The following is a 21,963-nucleotide window of genomic DNA, read 5'->3' as shown; positions in this document are numbered from 1 at the left end:
ACATGGCTCCCTCACGAGTCCGCCTGATTCTACCTGTGATCCAGAGCTGGCAGATGGCTCTTTTATACCCGACTGTTTTCAATATGCGCATTTCTCTGTCCCAGCCCGCCCAGCGTCGGTGTCTTTCTTTTGAGGTGTCCATGTGCAACACTGACCCAACTGAAGCTGCGACAGGCAGAAACACAGAATGTAATCAGCTCGTCCAGTTTTTGTGCAACTCTGAGTTCGTGTCAGTATTCGCACACAAAGGCTGCTTGTGCACACTGTGTGTGAATGTGATATCTCAGGAATGCCTGAAGGGGATTTCATCAAATTTTGGCTCAAGCTTCCACCGAAGCTCAAGGATGGACTGATTCGATTTTTGGAGGCCCAAGTTCAAAATCACTGTGACCTCATGTCCATCCCATTCTCGTGAATGCAATATGTCAGGACCGCTGTGAGGGAATTTCTTCCATATTTGCGCGAAAGTCGAACTGGACCTTTTTTTCGTTTTGGTGGTCTAAGGTTAAGCTCCCTGTGGCCTCGCATATTTCACCATAAATCAAGGATTAATATGCTAATAATGTGTATTTGCACACATTTCTAACAGGATCAAATTATCAGGTGATGACATTTTGGACAGACATGGACGTAAACTGCATTCATATTGAGGACATGGTCACGCATTGTGACATCCAATGCAGAGGCTTGGTAATGCTACGATATCCTGTCTGGCATAACTATGGATTGTGTCCAGGACCAATTGAACGATAGAAGAAATTCAGTCATGTCGGCGTTTATTTGTATATTGAGCAGGAAAGCAAAGTGTAATCACAAACAGTCACTGGAGACGGATTTTGAAACATATTTTATTGCAGCTTGTGAATGCAATTCATCTGTGACAGCCCAGTGGACTCGCTCCCTCCTCGCCTCCAAAATGAGCCGATCCTTTTTGCTGGAATGTGCCGAGCTCAGAGACTGTTCTTTTTTGTTTTGTGGCCAGATTAAATCTGTGCTACATGTCTTTCATAATAAATCACGCTCCTCGAGGTCAATGGATATCTCATACTGAAATCTGTGAAAAAAAGCAGCTCACATTCCAGCTCAATTGTCTCTTTACCAAGTTCCTGAGACAGACTGATGGATTTGAGTGTCTAATCAGGGAAGCAGCCTCCCATGTCTCCAGTCTTGACTCTATATTCCTCTGACAAGCTCTCCCTCTCTGTCCTAACACTCTGTTTCTTCCAAGTCTCCCTCACTCTCACTTCCATTTTGTCCTCTAAGTGCTCTGCTTCCCCTTCCCCTTCTGTTTATTTGCTCCCTCTGTTCCCTCAACTCTCCCCCCCTCTCTTCTTCAGCACCTTCACTGACGGCCTTTATCTGTATTCTGCTCGTGGAGCTTCTTTTCTTTTCGGGATAAATTACCGCTCTCCTCTCCATATCTTTATAAGCCGGGCGAGAGATTGCACAATCAGATCCACCGTTAATAATGGCAGAGGAGTGTGCTAAATCGATGGACACATGCCGCAGATACAATATTGATTTTATTAATTTGCGATTTGGTCCGCTCCATCACTTGTAATGAGAAACCTTTTCTTTTTTTTTCCTACAACAATTCCTACTCAGAGTGCCGGTGTTTGCCCGTGCTGGGTTGGTAGTGTCAGAGCATTTCGTCATACTTTCATTTGAGCTGAATTATTATTTGATATAAAAAAAAGATAGCACGAATAGAAAGGTAAGACAATAAAGAAATACAATGATACATCTTACTGGATGAAAAACAAAGTACTGAAGACATAATAACGAGCTTATATTTGACCCTGTGATCGTGATGGAGGCATGTAAACTCCTTCATCTGCCAGAGGGCTCCGTCTTTGTTGTCCGAGTGCAGTTTGTGCATGCTCCCCCCCCATGCACTTTACAGATTAGTAAGGCTAGCCCTTTATGATGACTCATAAACATGACTTTGCGCCAACGGTGAACATCTGCCCCCCCCCCCCGGCCTTGACTTTCCGCGGTTCAGTGGAGAGATGCGTGTCTATTCTCTTGGTGCCTTATTAAAACCTCTCTTCGCCGTCTTTCCCGCTGCGTAGCTCCTCCCAAAAGGTCGAGCTCGCAAGTCAATGCAACCGCGTCTGCCTCCTACCTACCCGGTGTTCTTCATCAGCAGTAATGAAGCACTTACAGCCCGTCTGTGGCCCCTCAACACTCCGGACTTGTCAAAGTATGCACGGCAGACGAGGTTTGAAGGCGCCGTGAAAGAACACAGACAAGATGAGAGTGGGAGAACAAAGGAAGAAAACCTGCTGGCAGTATGTTGCTATACGTAAGCCACTAGTCCCCCCCCCCCCCACTGTTTGTAGCTAATAAGGACAATGTAAAATCCTGTCTCGTCCCAGTGGGATCCAGCTCAGCCCTGTCAGATATGGCTCACACGTTGGAAGCTGAGCCAGGACATATAATCATGCAATCAGTTCTCTTGATTCGAAACGGAGCGGTATAATCCGGAGCTCACACTTCATAGAAACTTGCAATGTAATTTGGCGAGTTCTTTTATTTCCAACTCACCTAATTGTTTTTTAATTAATTTAGCTAATAACAACACAGCTAACAAGTACAGAGGGGGGTGGGGGGGGGGGGGGGGCTCACTGAATAATGGACTAGATTGTTTTGGCATGTCCGCCTCAGCACCTGCTACCAATCTCTGTCCTTCTGTGTTGGCAGGTGAAGCCATGGAATTGATGCTCTGCACATGGCTATCACGTGCAATGCAGCGCGGGCAGACTGTGGCGTGATTACAGAGCCCATTATGCAGTGGTCACACCTAAGGTAAACACCACCTGGGCCACTTCACGGCCGCAGTGTGGACCACGCGGTTAGTCACGTGTCTACGTCAGGGTCACCCTTCGCTCAGTATTCAAACGCCATCAGCAGTCAGGCAGTTCTCTCTCTGCCTTGGATAATCTTGCACCAATTGTAAGCTTCTTCAAGAGTAGATCACTCTGATATCGGTGAATCTACGAAGCAGATTGTATGGAAGTGCAGTGGCTTTTTCTTTTTCTTTTTTTTGCCCTTGAGCTCTCTCCAATCCACGTTCATCAGGTCTAGTGTGGGAGGCAACAGCGTGACTTCACATCGCTCGGTGACAACTGACCACTCCCCAGCCCACACGGCAAGCTCTGATGACGATGACTTTCCGTCGTATATTTCACACGCTGGATTCGCGCCGGTGTCGTGGCCTGGACTTGCAGAGATTGATCTTGTCGCAGCGCATTGTTTTTAATCTGTGCGTTGCAGAAACACCCTGTCTTTACATGTTGTTGTCCAACGGAAATCACATTCATTTATATCTATTTTTTTTTTTTGCAGTCTTGGGAGATGTATAAGAAATGCTCTTTTCCCTCAAGCCTCTGAGGGGGGTGTGTCAGTGTTTGTGCTTGATTGACTGTTTAGCTGCCAGGCTCGTGCAGAGAGACCGTATACAACTGTAGCCTACAAGCCAGCGACAGACGGGATTTTGTCAGAAGTGATATTAAAGAATAGGGACCACATCAACATCTAAACTGACCGATCTTCAGAGGTTTTCACGTATTGAAGCAGTTTAATGTGCTGACTATCAACAGTGCCGTTTTCCACAGTGGTGTAGGGCAAGACATCTGTTTCTAGACGAGAAGGAGGCCTTAGCTGGAGAGTTAATGTAGGTTGTTGCTTGTTCCGGCTCGTGGCTTACAGAGCAGCCATGTGGGCTAGAGCAGATTTAATTTCATGTTATGTATCATGATACGGCAAATACATGTCTGTAAAATACAATATATGTGTAACCATATCGGACATTTTAATTTAGACAACAGAACTTGTTTGAAGATAACACAATGTGTTCATATGATAAACAATACTGTTATGACATGGCAAATAAAAGGTTAACTCCCTGATTTAATAAGATATATGAATGAATAACAAACCAGCTGTTTATCTACGACATGACGTTTATATTTTCAGAGTAAAAGTGTGGTGAAATGAATAGAAACATGGCAGTTTAACAATGGCCCTATATAAAAAGAAACTATTTTCCCAGTTGAGAGGCGATATAATTGCACAGGGAGGCTGTGATTACCAATGTGGATAAATGGTGGTGTGATAGGGGTGAATCTGGACATGCGGAAACTGTTTTCCCCTGCTAATAGTGAAATAAACTGGCGTAATCTATCAGGCTCTTGTTTTGTGCCGGCTGCTCTTTCGCTCAATACAACATTAGATGCAGGATCATCCCGGGCCTTTTTTTATTTTTTCTTCACGGATAGACAAAAAAATGTACACGCCCCAACACATCGGAATACATGCTCTTTGCTCGCTGAACAAGCTTCTGGAAATGTTCATAAACACTTCCGTTTATATGGCTCGAGCAAAGCTTTTTATCCGTGTTTCCTTCAAGAGCCAACCCACACACGCGCACTCCGGCACACATGTCTGAAAGAAGTATTGGGTTGCCAAGTGTGGAGGATATAGCACTAATTAGAGATCGGTCTCTGCGGCGGGGGACTCTCCTTTTAATGATCACCATACTAATCAAAGCTCTTCTTCTATTTCCTCGTCTGTTCTTTATTTCTTTGTTGACTGATGTTCCACCGTGTCCAGCCACACGCCAGGCTAAACATCCTCTTTTCTTTCTCTTCCACTCCAACAATTATCTCTCTTCCCTCCCCCCCTTCCCCACCCATCCCTCTGTTCTGTTCCATCATTTCAAGGTCCTTGAAAATCATGAAATATTTCAGGAGGCGCTATTAGGTTATTTCTGCTCCAGTTGCCGCCGTGTTCCACAAAAACTGTATTTAATTTTGTTTTGCCTCGGCTGCACTTGCCTTCTCTCCCTCCCCGTTGTTCTGTCCTACGTGGGTAGCAGGTTGGATGAGCGCCAAGTCCTTGCACCTGTCCCTCAAAGTGAGACAAACACACATGCATGCACACAGACAGAAGTACAAGCACACAAACAACACACACACACACACACACACACGCGCGCGGCATCCTGCATTGTCAAGGTTATCAGGTAACATTGCAGTTTCCCAGCAGGAGGGAGCGATGGAGACCGAACGGAGACACTAGGGAGGAGATTGAATCGGTACGAGAAAGAGCCACAAAGAGAGCAGACAAGTAGTTGAAAGAAAAAGACGGGTGTTGAGAAATGGAACCTGTCAATGATGGTGTAGGAGACTCATGAGCACCGACCGAGGGAAATGACAGGGGGGGAAAAAATGAGGGAGATGAAGAGAGAATCTCGAGAAAGAGAGCTGGTAGCCTGCGTGTCCTCCCCCATCCTTAGGCTCATGCTATTCAAGGCCCCGTAATTTGTGTCATTCATTAAAAAGCTGATGGGATGGAGTTAAGGGGTCTGCACTCTGCATCTCCTTCGATGAGAGAGAGGGAATGGAAAAAAGAAGGGGAGGGGGGGGTCATTACAAAAAAATATTGCAGCCATTCCACCATGAATCTCTATTAGTGGCTAATGATACCATTCTGATGCCTCTCAACCATCAGTGTGAAATTGGGGAGCGTTAATTATTTAAATGGCAATCCATACAGCTGCCGCTCACATGATGGGGTCGGGACTCGGGGATTGTTAGCCGCTCAGCGTGTGTCTTAAGCAGACTGCGATACGTATGCAGAGCAACTTCTCAGCAGCAAATGATATTTGAAATGATTCATTACCTGAGCAAATACTGTATGGACTGCTTTATAGAGTGGTACTATAATTGAGTTATACAGGGTACGGTATGGCTGAACAGCAGGCTGCTCCAGCATTGCCTGCCTATAGCATCTACACTGTCAAAGCATGAATTACACGCAGACGAGTTTTGTTGTAGTTTTTGATTGAAATACGAATTTTATAACCATGAAATAAATGTATTATTTTCAAGCGTAGGTTTGCTTTATTTCTTACATTTGGCTTCGACAGCTTGAACAATTAGGTAAGCTGCAGCATCAGCCATGTTGCCTTTCCCATCTTTATGCGTCTGGCATTGGTGAACCATGCAGCAGCCAGACTGTAACAAGCTGCATGCGCACAGTTTAGTGAGTTACTGTTTTTGCCAGAATTGTCCCCAACCTGTCCAAGCAATGCGTTCACTTTAACTGTGGCCTGGTAGCACACTTATTTGATTGGCTGTTTCCATAACTGTCATGAACACAAACGAGAAAAGAAAAGACAAATCGAACACAATTTAAACTAATAATTTGAATATTGAATCACTTATTCATTAGTAGTGATCAGCTGTGTCTCGATCAGCAGTTTTCTATCCCTCGACTAATCTCCAGATAAATCTATATCGTGATGGTGAGTATGAGGCGTCTTGGAGCCTTGCACTTAACCCCAAACTGCTTCTCACTGGCCAAAAGATAAGAGCATGTGCAGTTTGCTCCTTCCAGGTGTGCCTGTGTGCTGTTGGCAAATCTATCCTAGATAATGAATGCACAATAACAGAACTTGGTCAAATGGCGAGCCCCGTTGATCTGCACAATTTCTTCTCTCATTTCCAATGATGACATTTCCTCCTTCCGGTTTGCTTTGGCGTCGGAGGGAGGGTGATTAAAGCTGGTCCTTTTATTTGTATCTCCAGGGAAATGTGGCAGAAACTTGTTAACAGCCGAATGATGAGCTATTTTCCTTTGTCACTTTCGTTGCGTTCTTAAATTATAAGTTCAAGCAAGTAAATGAAGTCACACTGAAGTTGCTGAAATGTAAAGAGCATTTCCTGTCTATTGATAAATCTACAGAGACAAAGTTTCCCTTAAACTCCAACCTGGGTGCAGCACAGGTCCTATCATGGAAGTACGTGTCGCCTATTTCTATTTTACTTTTTTTGCAAAATTGCTCAATGTCATTTCTGCTTCTAGATTGATGCGACTGATGCATGGCCACTCAATACTAGTCATCTTTGTTTGAGATAATGAGCCCGTTTTAAGGTTTGTGCGAGTGATGCGATTACCTTTAACATCATCCTCACACAATTCACTGGAGCATCTCTATTAGTTGTTTTACCGTATATACCCTCAAATGGTCTCTGCTGTACAGACCTTGGGTGAAAAGCTCTTGTTGTTGCCCTTCGCTGTTATGAAACAGATTGTGTATAGAATCAGAAACACCTGGGGACATGTGAGGCCGTGTGCTGTGGATAACCTACTAAATGCTGTGTCCTTAAATATCAGGACAAGGCTTTGTCAAGTGTTTTGGAACAGAAGTGCAGATAAAGGCTCATTCATCATGCAGAGCCGACGAATAAGGTACTCGCTGTTGTGTGCGATGGAAGAGGACGTAACCCTTTCATAGAGGTCACGGTACCTCCAAAGGGACCTTTTTTATTTCTTGGATTTGTATATTTTTGCATATATTTAATAGTTTCACTCTTCTTAGACCATCAGTGAGGATGCAGAGAGAGATACAAGGAGAAGGCAGAGAAAGGGATGGGGATGAGGGGATGAGAGAGAGCTAAGTGCTTTTTAGTGACTCAATGGCAGCCGTGACCAAAATCGCATTACGGTCACAATGGGGGCGGCGGGGCAGAGTAAAGAAGCTTCTCAAATGAATCAATTCTCTGCTCTGCTCCTCCTGCCGTAAGTTTCAGGGCCAGTATCGCAGGTATATCTCTGCCTGCACTGTATTTGCAGTGGACGCGACGTGAACAAATTGGTTTGAGTGATCCGAGGGGTGACCTTGCCTGCATCCAGCAGCATTTCCTGGTCAAGCGACATGGCCGCCGCATACTGTACAGTAGCCCCCGGGGGGCGGCGCGTTTCCTTGTCGGGTCTTTCATGCGAATCCTTTACTCCTTCTCACACCATCTCCCACGGCAATTGCGTTGTATACCAACTCTCACATCCCCGCCGCTTAAATGCCTTTTTCTACAGATCATTACCCTCCTCTCCCCCCCCCCCCCCCCCCCCCCGCCACTGTAAGCTATCGCTCAATCAGAAATGCCGGCCTCCCGGTGGCCCCCTGTTGTGTGGCCATTGCTCACGGGAGGTGATGAGGCTTCCGTCGGCTATTTACTTTGATTTGATCGATTGGGGGCCCACGTGTAGTTCCGGGTTATTGGCAAATTTGAGTTGCCGGTAATAGTGATTCAGATGTAGCCCAGAGCTATTGTTGCACAGGCTCTGTATGGACTTATTGTGTTTCTATGACAGCTGGAGTGTTTGCTGTTGATGAGGTGCAGTGCTGTACCAGTGTACAATTTCGTGATCTGACCAACACAGACGACTTGTTGAAAGCCTCTCCCCCTCCCCCATTATCTTTGCTCTTTCCCTCGCCTGACACAGCTTTCACCTCACTTGCTGCATGTCATTAGCTCGCCGCCTTGCATTCATATTGTTCCCCTCGAATAACTTTCACATCTTTCAAATTGTACCCCATCCACTGACCTCCATACCTCACTCACTGGCACTCTCCATTTGGAGGAGAGGACTCTTGTAAGCCCTGGTAACGGAGGTTAATCCTCTCTTATTAGAACCGGGATGACTGGAGGGGAAGGGACGGGAACGGCCAAATGCCAATGCCTGACATAAACAAAGCTGGTCCACAAGAGGATGCACTACATATGGTGTGTTGAAAATAAAGACGTTACAGCCACAGCACTTCTTCAACAGGCTCACAGAATACTTGTTGAGCTGTCGAATCAAAAAAAACGGCTTCTGCATTCCACTTACACCTGCAGCGATTAGAGCGGAGTGGTGGTGCAACGGATCATAAAAACTAACGGTTCGGATCGTGTCACGGATCAGACCAGCACAAAAGAAAAAAAGGAGCAAATATAACTTATGAAGATCGCTGATCCCTTTCTTTTTTCTTTTTTTACCGCAGATACTAATTGCTAATCCTTGATGATCAATATTGGCAGATATAGATCCCTTATTTTTGTTTCATTATAGCAGCTATTATACACTGAAATCAGTGTAAACCATTAAAAATTCAAAATGTTATCCTTTTACTTTGTTATAGTGAGTTACGGTGTTTTTTTCTTCATGAAAACGCACAATTCTAATAATTGAAATAAAAAGATTGTGTTATTGATTCAAACAAATGTTGTCATTCGTGGTTTTAATGATGTATTATAAGCGGATTAGAGCCAGTGTAAACAGGTCATCATTTCTACTCTAATATCTATTTATGCTGCTGTGACAACAACTATGTGTATTAAAAACTTCACGTGAACACATCGTGATAACGTGATCATTTACCTCCGACCCACATTCATTTAGGTACGGATGGATGATAGTGGTCCATTACACCACGAGAGCTAAAGTGAAACTTATTTATGCTCTCTTCAAAGCCTCCATATCCATTGGCAAAAAAACAGTATAGTACAGTGCAGTATTGTGTACATGTGTGCTTACTGTATTTTTAAAGCAGGTGAAGCATCGTGAACAGCTTTGTCCAGTGTCCACATCAACAGTTTGGTGACATGTTAAGCCCCCAAATGGACAAAAAAGTGCTGACATTTGAACTGTTTTCAGCATTGACAACATCCCATAATTGAAGTGACAGGTTATCGGTTTTAAAACTGCAGCTGTGTGTGTCGTGTGAAATGTCGGCTCCTCAATTTGCATGTTCGGTGCTTTTTTCTCTCTCGCAGTTGTACCCTGGACTCATAAGCTTGCTTGTAAGTGGTCATCAAGTTGAATGATTTGATGAATGTACAAAAAGCCCCCAAAAACATCTCGTACAATTTAAGACCTGATTAATCTGTCTTTTTTTCCAACAGGCTCATGTGTGACTCGCTGTTTGTTTCTCTGTTCCTAAAAGCTTCTGATTGAATGTTTTGCGTGTTTCTTCCACTAACCCCGTGCTCTACTTAAGCTGTTGTGTGACTGTTACAAAATAAAGACTTTTCCCGGGTTATCACGTCATTAATCTGTTCTTTCTTTTCTCTTTCTCTCTTCCCTTCATGCCTAAAAATAGAAGTGGAACAAAAAGGTAACTAAATGCCAACAACTTTTCTTTGTCATCTGCACTTTCATTTGGGCGTCGGCTTTTTGTTTTTGCTTGTGGGTGACGGGGCGCTGAAGCAGGTGTGGGGTTTGTGTTCATTGTGCGGTTCATTGGAGAGGTTAAACATGCCATTCATGGGGAAATTTGATTGATCAGGGAGACGGTGTTCGAAAAACACCTAATTAGCTAAATGCTTTCTCTCATCTCGTCTTTGTGCCAAGCTGCAGCATCCAAAACAGTTACTATCGCACTGGACCTTCCTTCCTCGTTCATCAACAGCAACACGGATTGACATATATGCCACATATATGATAATTCTTCAGGGTGAGGTAATTACAGTGGAATCCCATAACCCGGGGGTGTGTTTTTATTCCCTTTTAATAAAAGAAGATTATTCCAGCTCTGCTTTATCAGCTGCATACTATTAAAGGAGACGGCTATACAGGGTGATCAATAGTTTGTCCAATAAGCTGTCAGCATTTTTGATTATAGCTCCAACATGATGATGGCTATAACCTTCAGGGACTTCCTCGTCAATACTGGAGACAGATCACAGCATCGTCACATTATTATTTTTTTATCAGCACCGCGCGATGCTGCAGAACATGTACTAAATCTTTACTCCTGCCCCAGGAGCGTCGTGTTTGTGGCGTTATCTTCCTACACGACTTGGAATGGTGTCCTTTTGTCGGCCGTTCGCCGCACAAAGCTGGATTTCAGTCAAAGCTGGAAATGGAATCGTTAAACAGGAGTCAATAGTTCTGCTTTAATAGCTGGTGCAATAAAGGCTCATAGTAGTCATGAATTAATGACACAACACTGAAGTCTGTGGCAAAGAGAATGAGCAATGAAGCTGAAAGGGGGGTTCAAAACATTTCATAGAGACGTCTGTTGCTGCTCAGGTCACAGTTTTATTCCCCATGAAAGCCATGATTGCTTTTGTGTCACTTCTCCAATACATTTCACTCCTCCATGCTTACGTCATTAAAAAGCATATTTTACAGTGCTGTCGGTACAAAGCCTGACCTTCACTGACCCTGACGACGCGCACAAACGGCCCTCTTAGCATTTAGCGGAGCTGAGGCGTTGTGTCAACGTGGACGCATTTCTCTCGCCACGTTTTTTCACCTGCAGGTAGACGACATGTTTAATCTTAAGAGATTGCAAGGGAGAGAAGCCTCCGTGCGCGCTGTCTCTTTCTCCTCCTTCCCCTCGGAGTGTGCAGCTTTTTACCTCCCGACGGATCTGCGGCGAGAACCTGTCAGCGTTGTCAGGCTCCTGGCCCATTACAGTGAAAGGAGCCTTGACACACACTTTGTTTTTGTGTGTGTGATTTACTGTCGGGCCCAAACCGGTGGAAACAGGGAAAGTTATACTGTGCAAATCCTTTCTTTCTTTCTATCAGACTTCGGCCAGTTTGTCTCTTTTTGTCTCTTTTTTTTGATGAATAAAACTCTTTTGTGTGAATAAAGACATATCTAATGTGTTCTGATGTTGTAGTTTTAAGATGAGTCTTTTAACGTACTCAGAATAATGGACAGGCAATTATTATGTTGATGTAATTACTGTATTTGTGTCTTTTCTTTTCTATCTCCTAAAGGGCAGCCAATAATTAAGGCGTAGCTATTTGTCCAAATCTTTTAACTTTGGGTTGGTCTGTTTTATACGATATTAAAAAAGTGTTTTAATGAAAGAAAAGTGTTTTTTTATGTTGCAATTATATGTAATTCAGTAGACACGTACTGAAAAGCCACTTTGTAAAGAGAAACCAACAAACGGCAATGTGTGTAAGTGCATGTGGGAGAGTCGTGGTAAGTTTATCATCATCGTCTGCCTTGTTTCTGCTCTACATTAAGTCAGAAGAAATAACCCTCATTTACCTCATTGGTACTGTGTTCACCCCGACCCCCCGAGTCTGTTCCTTCAGTGATATTGTAAACTAATTGCCTCAATGCCTAGAGACTAACTGACTTGGAAGTATCTCAAAAATATTGTGTATTTCCTGTTTAACTTTTATTTTCACGTCACAACATTTACAGTCTGTAATCTTTTCCGCATTTAATTGAATCATCCCGACACTAATGAAGAGAGTGTGACTCAATAACTCGGTCCTTCCCAGTGGAGAAGACGTCAACTTCAATGTATTTGCATCCAGTTGCTGTTTTACGTCGTTGATGGATAATACCTGCCAATGTAACTCTGTACTTGTCTTTCCCCTATTTTGGCTCCTCAGTATTCCTGTGCCCAGGGCTTCTGCGCAGGGTGTACCAGAGTGAGCACCTCTTTGAATCGGACCACCAGTCAGGAGCCTGGTGCAAAGACCCTCTCCAAGCCTCCGATAAGATTTACTACATGCCCTGGACACCCTACCGCACTGACACACTGACCGAATATTCCTCCAAAGAAGACTTTATCGCCGGAAGGCCGACAACGACCTACAAACTCCCGCATCGCGTGGACGGGACGGGCTTCGTGGTGTATGACGGGGCGCTGTTCTTCAACAAGGAGCGCACACGCAACATTGTCAAGTTTGACCTGCGAACTCGGATCAAGAGCGGCGAGGCCATCATCGCCAACGCCAACTACCACGACACGTCTCCGTACCGCTGGGGAGGGAAGTCGGACATTGACTTGGCCGTGGACGAAAATGGCCTTTGGGTGATTTATGCCACCGAGCAAAACAACGGGCGGATCGTCATCAGCCAGCTCAATCCTTACACGTTACGCGTCGAGGGGACCTGGGACACCGCTTACGACAAGCGCTCGGCATCCAACGCCTTTATGATCTGTGGAATCTTGTATGTGGTGAAGTCGGTGTACGAGGACGATGACAATGAGGCAACGGGAAACAAGATCGACTACATCTACAACACGGAGCTAAGCAAAGACGGCTCCTTCGACATCCCGTTCCCCAACTCCTATCAGTACATCGCCGCAGTGGATTACAATCCCAGGGACAACCTGCTGTACGTTTGGAACAATTACCACGTGGTGAAGTACTCTCTGGACTTCGGAGCGTTGGACAACAGACTCGGTAAGACCAGCTTATTATTATTGTGTTTTTTACGCATACATTCTGGAACAGAGCTCGCATTTAAATTACTTTAATGTCTGCAGTCAGATAATGACATTGGTACATCTAGCCATCCTTACATTTGGTTCAGCGGAAATTTGGGGGGGAAAAAAACTACTGGCCACATTGTCATGATTATTATATGGAATTGAGTGAATTCATTTTTTATACACTTTGTGATCCGCTGACCTTTCCTCGACATCAACCAGGTTTCCACCTAACCTTATCAAATACTATCTAAATGTACGTGGTCAATTATTGTGCAAATTCCTTCCCCAGGGGATGAACTTAGACCCTCAAAAATAATTCAGCTGACATCACCAGCAGGCGTTGTCCTGTATAAACCCAAAGCAAGGCAATGTAACTATAGAACGCTAAAAAGGCAAAAAGCAAGACAAAACTGGGGTGTAAACAAAAGAAAGTACAAATGAAGACAAAAAAAACACAAGAAGACGAGATAGAACAGTACGATAGATAGGTAGAACAGGCGACATGTTTAGCCTCGTCAATTACAAGGCTCGAAGACAATCAGCATGGCATTTGGTTTGCTCCACACGTTTGTATATTTTGGGATACAGAGAACAGCTTGGCATGGCAAGCTTTTGCGATAATTGGCCTTGATGGAATGCTGCTCGACGTGTCAACTCTGTCGTTCTACTTATTGCCGAAGTGGAATGAAGTTAATAACCTGAGAGAGAGTCTGTAGACAGATAGATAGAGAGATAGATGTGTACTTTATTCATCCCCAGGGGGAAATTAGTTTGTAGCAGCAGCAAACGAAGTTACAGAGTAAGCATAAAAATATGAAAGATGAAAGATGCTCAATATATACAATACAATGAGATAACAGAGCAGAATATCATCAAATATAAAGAAAATATACACACAAATACATAGAAGTTGTTAGTATGAAACCATAGTTAGCAGTCACATGAAAGAAGAAAATATTTGTCATTCACAAAACTGTGTTTTCTTGATGCCTGTACCGCATTGGGGCGTTTAACACTGCAAGTAGTTCACATGTTGTATTTCAGCCACAAGCCAACATTTTATCCTCACTCTCGCTGTTGCCTTTGCAGAGGAACAAGCGCTCACATAAGACTTCCAAAAACTCCCTTGAAAAGTCGAATTCCTCCCCTCCATTGTTCTTTTCATAAATTGGTGCTTGTTGTGAAGCATGAAACTGGGAAAAAAAAACCCTGTTTTGACACACCATGGTAATTCTTTGCGCTATCTCATCAACAGCTCGAGTCACAAATGTCACAAGTTATTTGAGTGTGAAGTCCCTACCTCTGCTTTCTCCTCTGGAGCTTTCTCTACCTGCCGCTTGCCAGTTTCATTTATTTTCCTTCGCTGGCTGCTGCTCTACCCCAACTCCTTTTTTTTTTTTTTCTTTTTCTTTTTTTGGAAATACACGGAGGCCTGATTCAACACTCCCCGTAATGTATTCATTCATTCAGTGACCATGCTTACAGGGTTTGGTTTTGTTGATGCACAGCTGCTCGTAACATAATTTGTTGTCGTTAAGGAGAGTGAAATGAGCTTTCTGTATTAAATGGTTATCCGTCACTTTTTTTTAGCAGCGATTCACAATGAGCACACATATGTACACCGCACCACACGCCGCCAATTCACATGCAGATGCGAATCCTCCGCGTGAGACTGCGATGTTGTGTGTCTGGCTGCCGTTGTGCAGAATGAGCTGCCCAGTAAAGAGGCTGCTGCATGAATATAGATCGTGAAATGTTGCATTAAGTGGATGGATGGAGGCAAAGAACAAATATAAATGTCAAGATAAACAGCCTGATAAGAAATGAAGGAGTGATTGAATGGACTGCAAACCATTTCATTTGATCAACTCCCAAACCAAATACAACAAAAGAGAGAATACAGACTTATTCTGGTGCGATCAAGTATTTTTTTTTAAATTTTCACACAATTGTCTCACTAGGCGCCTAATTATGAGATTGTAGGATAGTTACCACGGAATTGGTTAATTCAGCGTCAGTGTGGACCACTTCACCACACACCAATGAGTCCGTACACTGCTGATTCATAATGGTTAAGACATTTACACGCCAGTGAGAGTGTGCATGGATCACATAGAATAATGTGTGATGGAGGAAAACTGGAAACTTACAGCAACAATGGCTGCAGTGAAAGAGACACAAAGGATTTTAAAATCACATGTCTTTTACCAAGAAAACAAAAACACTTTTCCTAGTTTGGCCCGAAGCAAAGTAAATTTCGCCAGCGCACTAATGTAGGTAGTACTTTCCTTTTACTGCAAATACAATTCAGTGTCGGTGATCATTGTGCGTGTTGACTCTCCCGGAAAGGTCTCATTGTGTGCTCTAACACGAGCTCATTTCACCCCGCTCCACGAGCAAGCCTGACCTGCCATACAAGTAGAGCATGGCATGTTGGCAACAGAGCAGGAGAGAAATGGCCAGGCCGCCGCTTGAGCCCGCTACCGTATGCCCAACCACATGGGCCAGGGCACTGCACCTGCTACAGGGCAGCGACAGGGTTATGATATCTGGAACGGCACAGAAAGCAGTCCCGGGGACTTCTAAGCGTCGTATTGTGTTTAATTGTTTGTGAATTTGAACTCTTTCAGCAAATGATAATTTAGTACTCCCCCCCCCCCCCCCCCCAATATTTTGGGAGGAAAAAAAAGAAACGTATTTTTCCCACTTTTAGAATACTCCCAAAACATAATCCTGTGCTTATCTGTGCAGTTGCTGAAGTACAGTCAACAGCAGTAGTCTTTTCAAGGACGGATGATCTATGCCCAAGAGTGCTTCCATGACAACTCCATTGATAATTAAATTCACTGAATTGGCGATAAAGACTGTGCTGCACAGACTTTTAGCAGGCAGATATAAAAGCTCTCACACCATTCATCCACTTCACATGATCACATTCAATGCAGAGTGTGTGTGCAAGGACAACTGGGAAATTGCTCTCTGATCTTTCTTTTTTTTACGCATAAAAGAAATATACAGCATATACAACAGTTGAAGAGCCAGTGGACAAAAAAAAAAGTATCTCCCTATTGGTAAATGGAAATTTTGCAAACTCATTTGCGAAGGCCGTAGTGGGCTCGCTCGAGGTTGCCGATCTTCTGAAAGTAATTGTCCCCCAACCATGACCCAGTTCTGCAGATCCGCCTGCATTTAGAGTGTTCTCCCTCTTCCATCGCGGTGTGGTTCCGCTACATCGTCCCCCTCCACCGAGGAGAGTTGGTGGATTGTTAGCGAGACGCACAGGCTTGCAAAAACACCTCTGATGGGAAAGGTTGCTGTGAAATCATCGTCGAGATAGCAAGTGTTATAATTGATACTGACCAGGCAGTCACCTTTTGAATTGATCCATCAAAACCAGTACATCAGCTGAACAGCTTCTTACTGAAAGCAAACCATCCATCCATTCTCTTGATTTCCACACACATGTGAAAACTTCACACACAAACACATGTGCACAGGACTTCATAGAATCCAGATAATGAGAAAAAAATGGACCTTCCCTCGGCATAAGGAGAAAAAAAGCTAACAACAAAAGAAAACCCTGCAGTACTGTTTCCTTTAACTTTCCTGGAGGCATTACTGCTGGACCCTGGCCTCACCTTTACCAGAATAACCTCTGAGCTGTCTGCCACAGCGAGCACGAAGGCGCTGGCTGCACTCAGGACTCGACTTTTTACAGAATACAGCAGGCAGTGTCTCTGAGATGCTCCCTTCAGCTCACATTCCAGTGAGACGACGTCCTCAGTGACTCTTCAGTTGGTGTCATAGATACAGCCATCGTCTGGCATTCCTGTCATTTTTTGCCACATGTTGCCATCTGGCCAAGGCACGGTGCCAGCGCCGCTAGGCCTGGAGAAAGCCGGCAGACGTGGTGTCCCGGCCTTCATGCCGAAGCAGCTGATGTTTTGGAAGCTCAAGCCCGTCTTTGGCTCTGTTTGGAAGTGCCCGACACATGCTAAATTGATTAAGACTGTCTAAGCAGTAAATGCTGGCTGGCAGCGTCTGGTGGAGATAATCTTGAGTGGGACTCAGTGTGCTCTTAAAGGCACAAACTGCTGTCCCTTCTGGCTCCGTTACCTATGCACTGGCCTCCCGGTACCTGTCGTGCTGCTTTTTGGTTGATACATTTTCACGCGTTACTGTATGGATCCAAGTGAAACCCTGCGGTTGTCTTACGTCATCGTCGGACCTTTTCTTTCTCGATGACAAAGCTTGGAGAAATATCTCGCTTAGTGAACGGCCTTTTGCGTGCTGCATGAATCCCCCTTTTTGATGTCGAGGCTGAGAAATGTAGGCTACATGCTTATTTGCGGGCTACGCACTTAACACATGCCTGGTGCACCTCCCTCAGAGGGCAATTCCCTTCGAGGGGAAAGGTTTAGGATTATCGTCTGGAATGATTTTTCTAACACATGTACACACATGCGCGCGCTCACACAAACACATGCACCGTCGTCTTGCAAACCCTTTAATGCTGCAACACAATGGGGCCCTGTTCGTAAGGCAGCTTTAGATTTTGTGTTTTGCTCATCTCGGCTTACTTGTGTAATATTTCTGGATTTTGAATGAGACCTTTGAGGTGGCGAGCTCATGTTTCAAGCGGTCCACAGCATGTCCGCTCGTTCTGTGCGAGACCCCATTATACATCACATGGGTTTGTCTGGTGTCCCCTCCTCCTGGCTGGCCATCCATCATGGGCCTTGGCAGCTCTACCTTCATCCGGAAATCACACACAGATCACCTGTGTGGTTTGAGGGGTGGCAGGCAATCCCTCAATTAAGGGCCAGCAAACCTATGAATATCAAACAGAAGAAAAGAATGTGCAACGAGAGTGCTGGAGTGTGTGGAATCTTCTCCTCCACTCTACTCCTGAATGTGTGCGTGTGTGTGTATGGTTGTGTTTACACATTTACCACATTACATTTAACCAGCTCGGTGACACACAAGCTCAAAAGTGATTTATTTTGGCCAATCAGCCAAGACAAATGTGATTGGAGGCCTCCGTAGGATCTTCACCTCTTTCATAACCTGTGTCGGAGTTCCTTCGACACAGCTTTGCCCCGATCCATTTGGCCCACACTACTGTTGGTTGAGAGTCTTTGGAAAAGCTTTACTTTACGTTTTGGCAATTGGATGAGACTTTGAAGGAGTGCTCCTTTCCCTCTCAGTGAGTCTGAAATCCCCTCAGCTCATGTGCTCATACTACTCTTCTCTCCTCTTGCTTTCCCTGGTACGTTTGATGATGTGGCGCCTTGTCATGTGGCTTTTAATGGATGCTAAATGTGGGTTTCGGTGGACTGTGTTATTTTACACGACGTATGTGTAGATGCATGACATATGAGCATAATGTGTTTTTAATTGAGATTTGCACACTATTTCAGAATATACAGAATTAATGAATAAGTACAACTTAATTAGCGAAATCTAATTTTGCAAATGCAGATGAGCGTCTATGCATGCACATTGGGGATAGAAAAAAACGGCACTTGTGTTTTTGTGCCTTTGCATGTATTTACTGCACATCTGTTTTGTGAATTCACCCCCACAGTACCTCGATCTAGTGCATATGCTATAGCAGGCTTTGCTCACGTCTCCTCTTGTCATTTCACTCAAACACTGCGAGCGTCTCTCCGGGCCTACGTCCGTGTGTGCATATATATCAGCCCTGGGCATACCCTTTCTCCCAGGGCTGTGTGACCGCCACAGATGCCCTCTCAAGTCCCCGGGAAGAGAGCTTCGCAATGAGAAATTAATTGCCAAACAATGCATAGCTCCCATCCATCACGGTTCTCATCATGTCAGATGATATCGGAGCATTACCGGATGTCTGGCTGCATAATTTACCGCACACTCCCGCCGCCGCCACCATGCTATCACATGAGAATGAACAAACCACATTGGTTTTACATATTAAAGCCTCGGATTTGTTTTTGTCTCCAGTTCTCTCTGCTTTCATCCTGTAAGATTTGGGTCACATTGGGACACACCTTTTTAACGTTTCGTCTCAAATTTGTAACGATATTTATTGGTCAACTATAATTATAAGATAACCCACATTTGCTACCTATTGCTAAAAAGAAGTTCTGACAGTCAGAACTAACTCATGTGGAAGCAGCACTCACTCTCACATCAAACAGCCAAATGACACAAGTATATGGTTGACATTTATTTCTGAGAGCTCCACTAATAGCCACACTCTAAAAATACATGTCCCAGCACCCAGAAATCCCATTTAGCATGCTTTAAACAGGCTAGTCGGAAGCTAATGGGTGACATCCCACAAAGACTGTCCAATCGTTTCTCTATTTTCTGAAGTAAGTAACCATGCATAAAAGTTAGAATACTAAAATTAGGAGGTAATTGGGTTCAGCACAAGGTTGGAGGAGTGACTTTACTGTCTGATGCTCGTTTAATTTTTACCCCCCGAAAGCCCTTTTGCACGTCTTTTGATCTCGACTCTGCAGTAGTTTCCCAGAGCCCACGAGACCCGCTGTCTGTGCGGAATTGGCAAGTCATACAAACCGGATTCATTTCACAGCAGCAGAGCAGTTTTTTTTTTATTTTATTTTTTATTCCAGGAGCAAAGTAGAGCGTGCGTATCTAATTGTGAAAGCCACGAGCCCTGGGATACAGAGAGAGAGAGAGGCTAATTAGTAAGAAATGAATGCTTTGAAATGAAGCACAAAGCTCGGCGTGCGGTGGGAACAGACTCCATGCGTTTAGTGAAGGGGGGATTTTGTGCGTAAATGACGAGTGGAGTCGGTGGTTCAATGAGAGGGAGCTGCTGCGCCCACAGAAGTTTGCTCCTGTCTTGTGTGAATGAAAAGGTCACCCGATCAGGTGTAGGAACATTTTTAAGCCCCCGAGCTTTAAGAATCATGAATATCTGATCGCTGGATGTTGGTACTCTTCATTTTTAATCATCTCTAATGCCTTGCAAAATGCATTGAAACCGGAATATACAGAAGTTAAATTACCTTTTGAGGTTTTAGACCATTTTATTCAACTATATTCTTAAAACCTGTATCATGAAACACATAAACACATCCTATATTCTTTATCTAAAATACTGCAAAGGGGTAGTACTTGTAAAGTGGACATTGAAATGAGAAATTAATTAATTCAAGAGCATGAGAAGTATTCACCAATCAGTCATATTTTCATGTCTTCTTTGTGGTCAACAGTTTCGTGGACATTCAAATCGCCCTGTGAGGTCACTCACGAGTCCCACTGAGAATGCCAACGTTTTTTTTTTTTTAACCTCGTCGGTGCTCTTGAGCTTTTTTTTCCTCCCTTCATCCCTTTGGAGAGAATGGGGGGAAGCTGGCAAAGCAAAACAAAATGTCCTTGTGTTGTCTCCAAGGCGATAGTGCTTGCAGACTGTGGCTGCTGTCTGCTGCCGGCTTTTCCTTTTATTTTGTGCTCATCTCATGGAAAAGATATACAAGTTTGCTCAAGGACACGCTCTTCTTTTCCACTCCCATCTCTCTGCCTCTTGTGGGATGTCTTTGGCGGGCGTATTTAACATGCTGCGTGTTCAAAAAAGAATTCAACAGTGGGCTCAACGGGATCATCTGGCAGTATAGCATTACATTCCAGACATGGTTCCTGGTGACTTTGAATTTACCTCATGCTATGGTGGCGATTTCCTCAACCAGAGTAAAAAAAGAACGTGATAGAACTTTTATTATGATTATGATAATTTGAAAAAGTGGGGACAAGTGGAGGACAATGATAGCTGGGTATTTGTCTTGGTTAGAAGAGAGTGCATCCTGCCTCTTCTAATGAAGTTCATATGTGATAAAACACACTGTTGCTAACATTAGCGAAATGGCAAACCTAGAAAGATGGATATTGCTGTGTTCCTCACATTAACGAGTCAGTTTGCTGACGATATGACGACATGACTTTAGCATTTCACGGATAAACTTTTCAAACATGTTTGTAGCTCGCGGTCCCATTCTGTTAACTCAGTCGTTGCATTCACGTGAAGTCGGCAGAATAAAAACTTCTGTTATTGATGGCACTGATATTTGTGATTGAAATGCTTTAAAGTCTAATATATAGTCTGGTGTCCGAAGTATTTACTCCTTACTATATGGTCCAAGCTGAGCATTTTTGTGATTGAGTGATTGCCTCCACACGGCTCTCAACATGGCGACGGCTGTCGTGCTAACAACAGCAGCAGTGCTAACAGAGCTAACGGGTTAGCCAGCCAGCGGGGCACATAGACTGGCACAGCCGATCCCGGATTACAACACACAGAGCGGGAGATCAACTTCTCTGCTCGGGTCGCCATTAGTCCACCATATGTTTACATCGCAAACAGTTGTGTGCTGCTACACTCATGCTTTGAATTCCGCATTCAGCACATTTAATGCATCGCCTGTCCCTGTGCTGTTCGCTGACTTGCATCAGTTTGCATTTTGGGCAGCTCAGGCAACAAACTCCCTCAGCAGAAAAATGTGTCACATTCAGAATCGCTCCTGTATCAGCCGTCCTGACCAGTACAATATTTCCCTTATCTTAATAGGCCTGTCTGCACACCCTTTTTAGCCACTAGCTTATCTGAGTCTGGGCAAGGTGACCTGTCCTGACCTCAATATGAGCAGTGGATTTCCATGATCAGATTTCCATGAGGTACTCTTCCTGGCTCTTTTACGAAATGCACTTTAAGCACCAACCGGCCGGATTTCAATTAAACCTAAATGAATGCCATTCCCTTTTACCAAGAGCCGGTGAAACATATTTGACGTTGTCATCACTTCTCAAATACACATTCATAGATAAATTCACTCACTCATAAATAATCCAATAAATAGACTTGGAGATGTATATCACCCTCCTGTTTCCATGATCATTGCAGCCAAAGGATCCCCTGGGCTGTCGTGGTGCAGATT

General features: G+C 44.2%; 1 protein-coding gene across 1 annotated transcript in view; it reads left to right on the top strand.

Annotated features, from left to right (window-relative positions):
- Positions 1-21,963, top strand: part of LOC306796653 (adhesion G protein-coupled receptor L3) — a gene marked incomplete at its 5' end in the record, with an annotated part of 123,223 nt that overhangs the window by 44,048 nt on the left and 57,212 nt on the right. The window contains 2 exons of the mRNA XM_079295703.1: positions 9,932-9,946; positions 12,195-12,995. Of these exons, the coding sequence (XP_079151829.1) occupies positions 9,932-9,946; positions 12,195-12,995 (816 nt within the window). The remainder of the gene's footprint in view (positions 1-9,931; positions 9,947-12,194; positions 12,996-21,963) is intronic.

The sequence above is a fragment of the Melanostigma gelatinosum genome (assembly GCF_949748355.1).
Source record: "Melanostigma gelatinosum genome assembly, chromosome: 23".
NCBI classification, from domain to species: Eukaryota; Metazoa; Chordata; class Actinopteri; order Perciformes; family Zoarcidae; genus Melanostigma; species Melanostigma gelatinosum.
The sequence above is the reverse complement of the archived record's forward strand: the minus strand, read 5'-3'. Positions and strand labels throughout refer to the sequence as shown.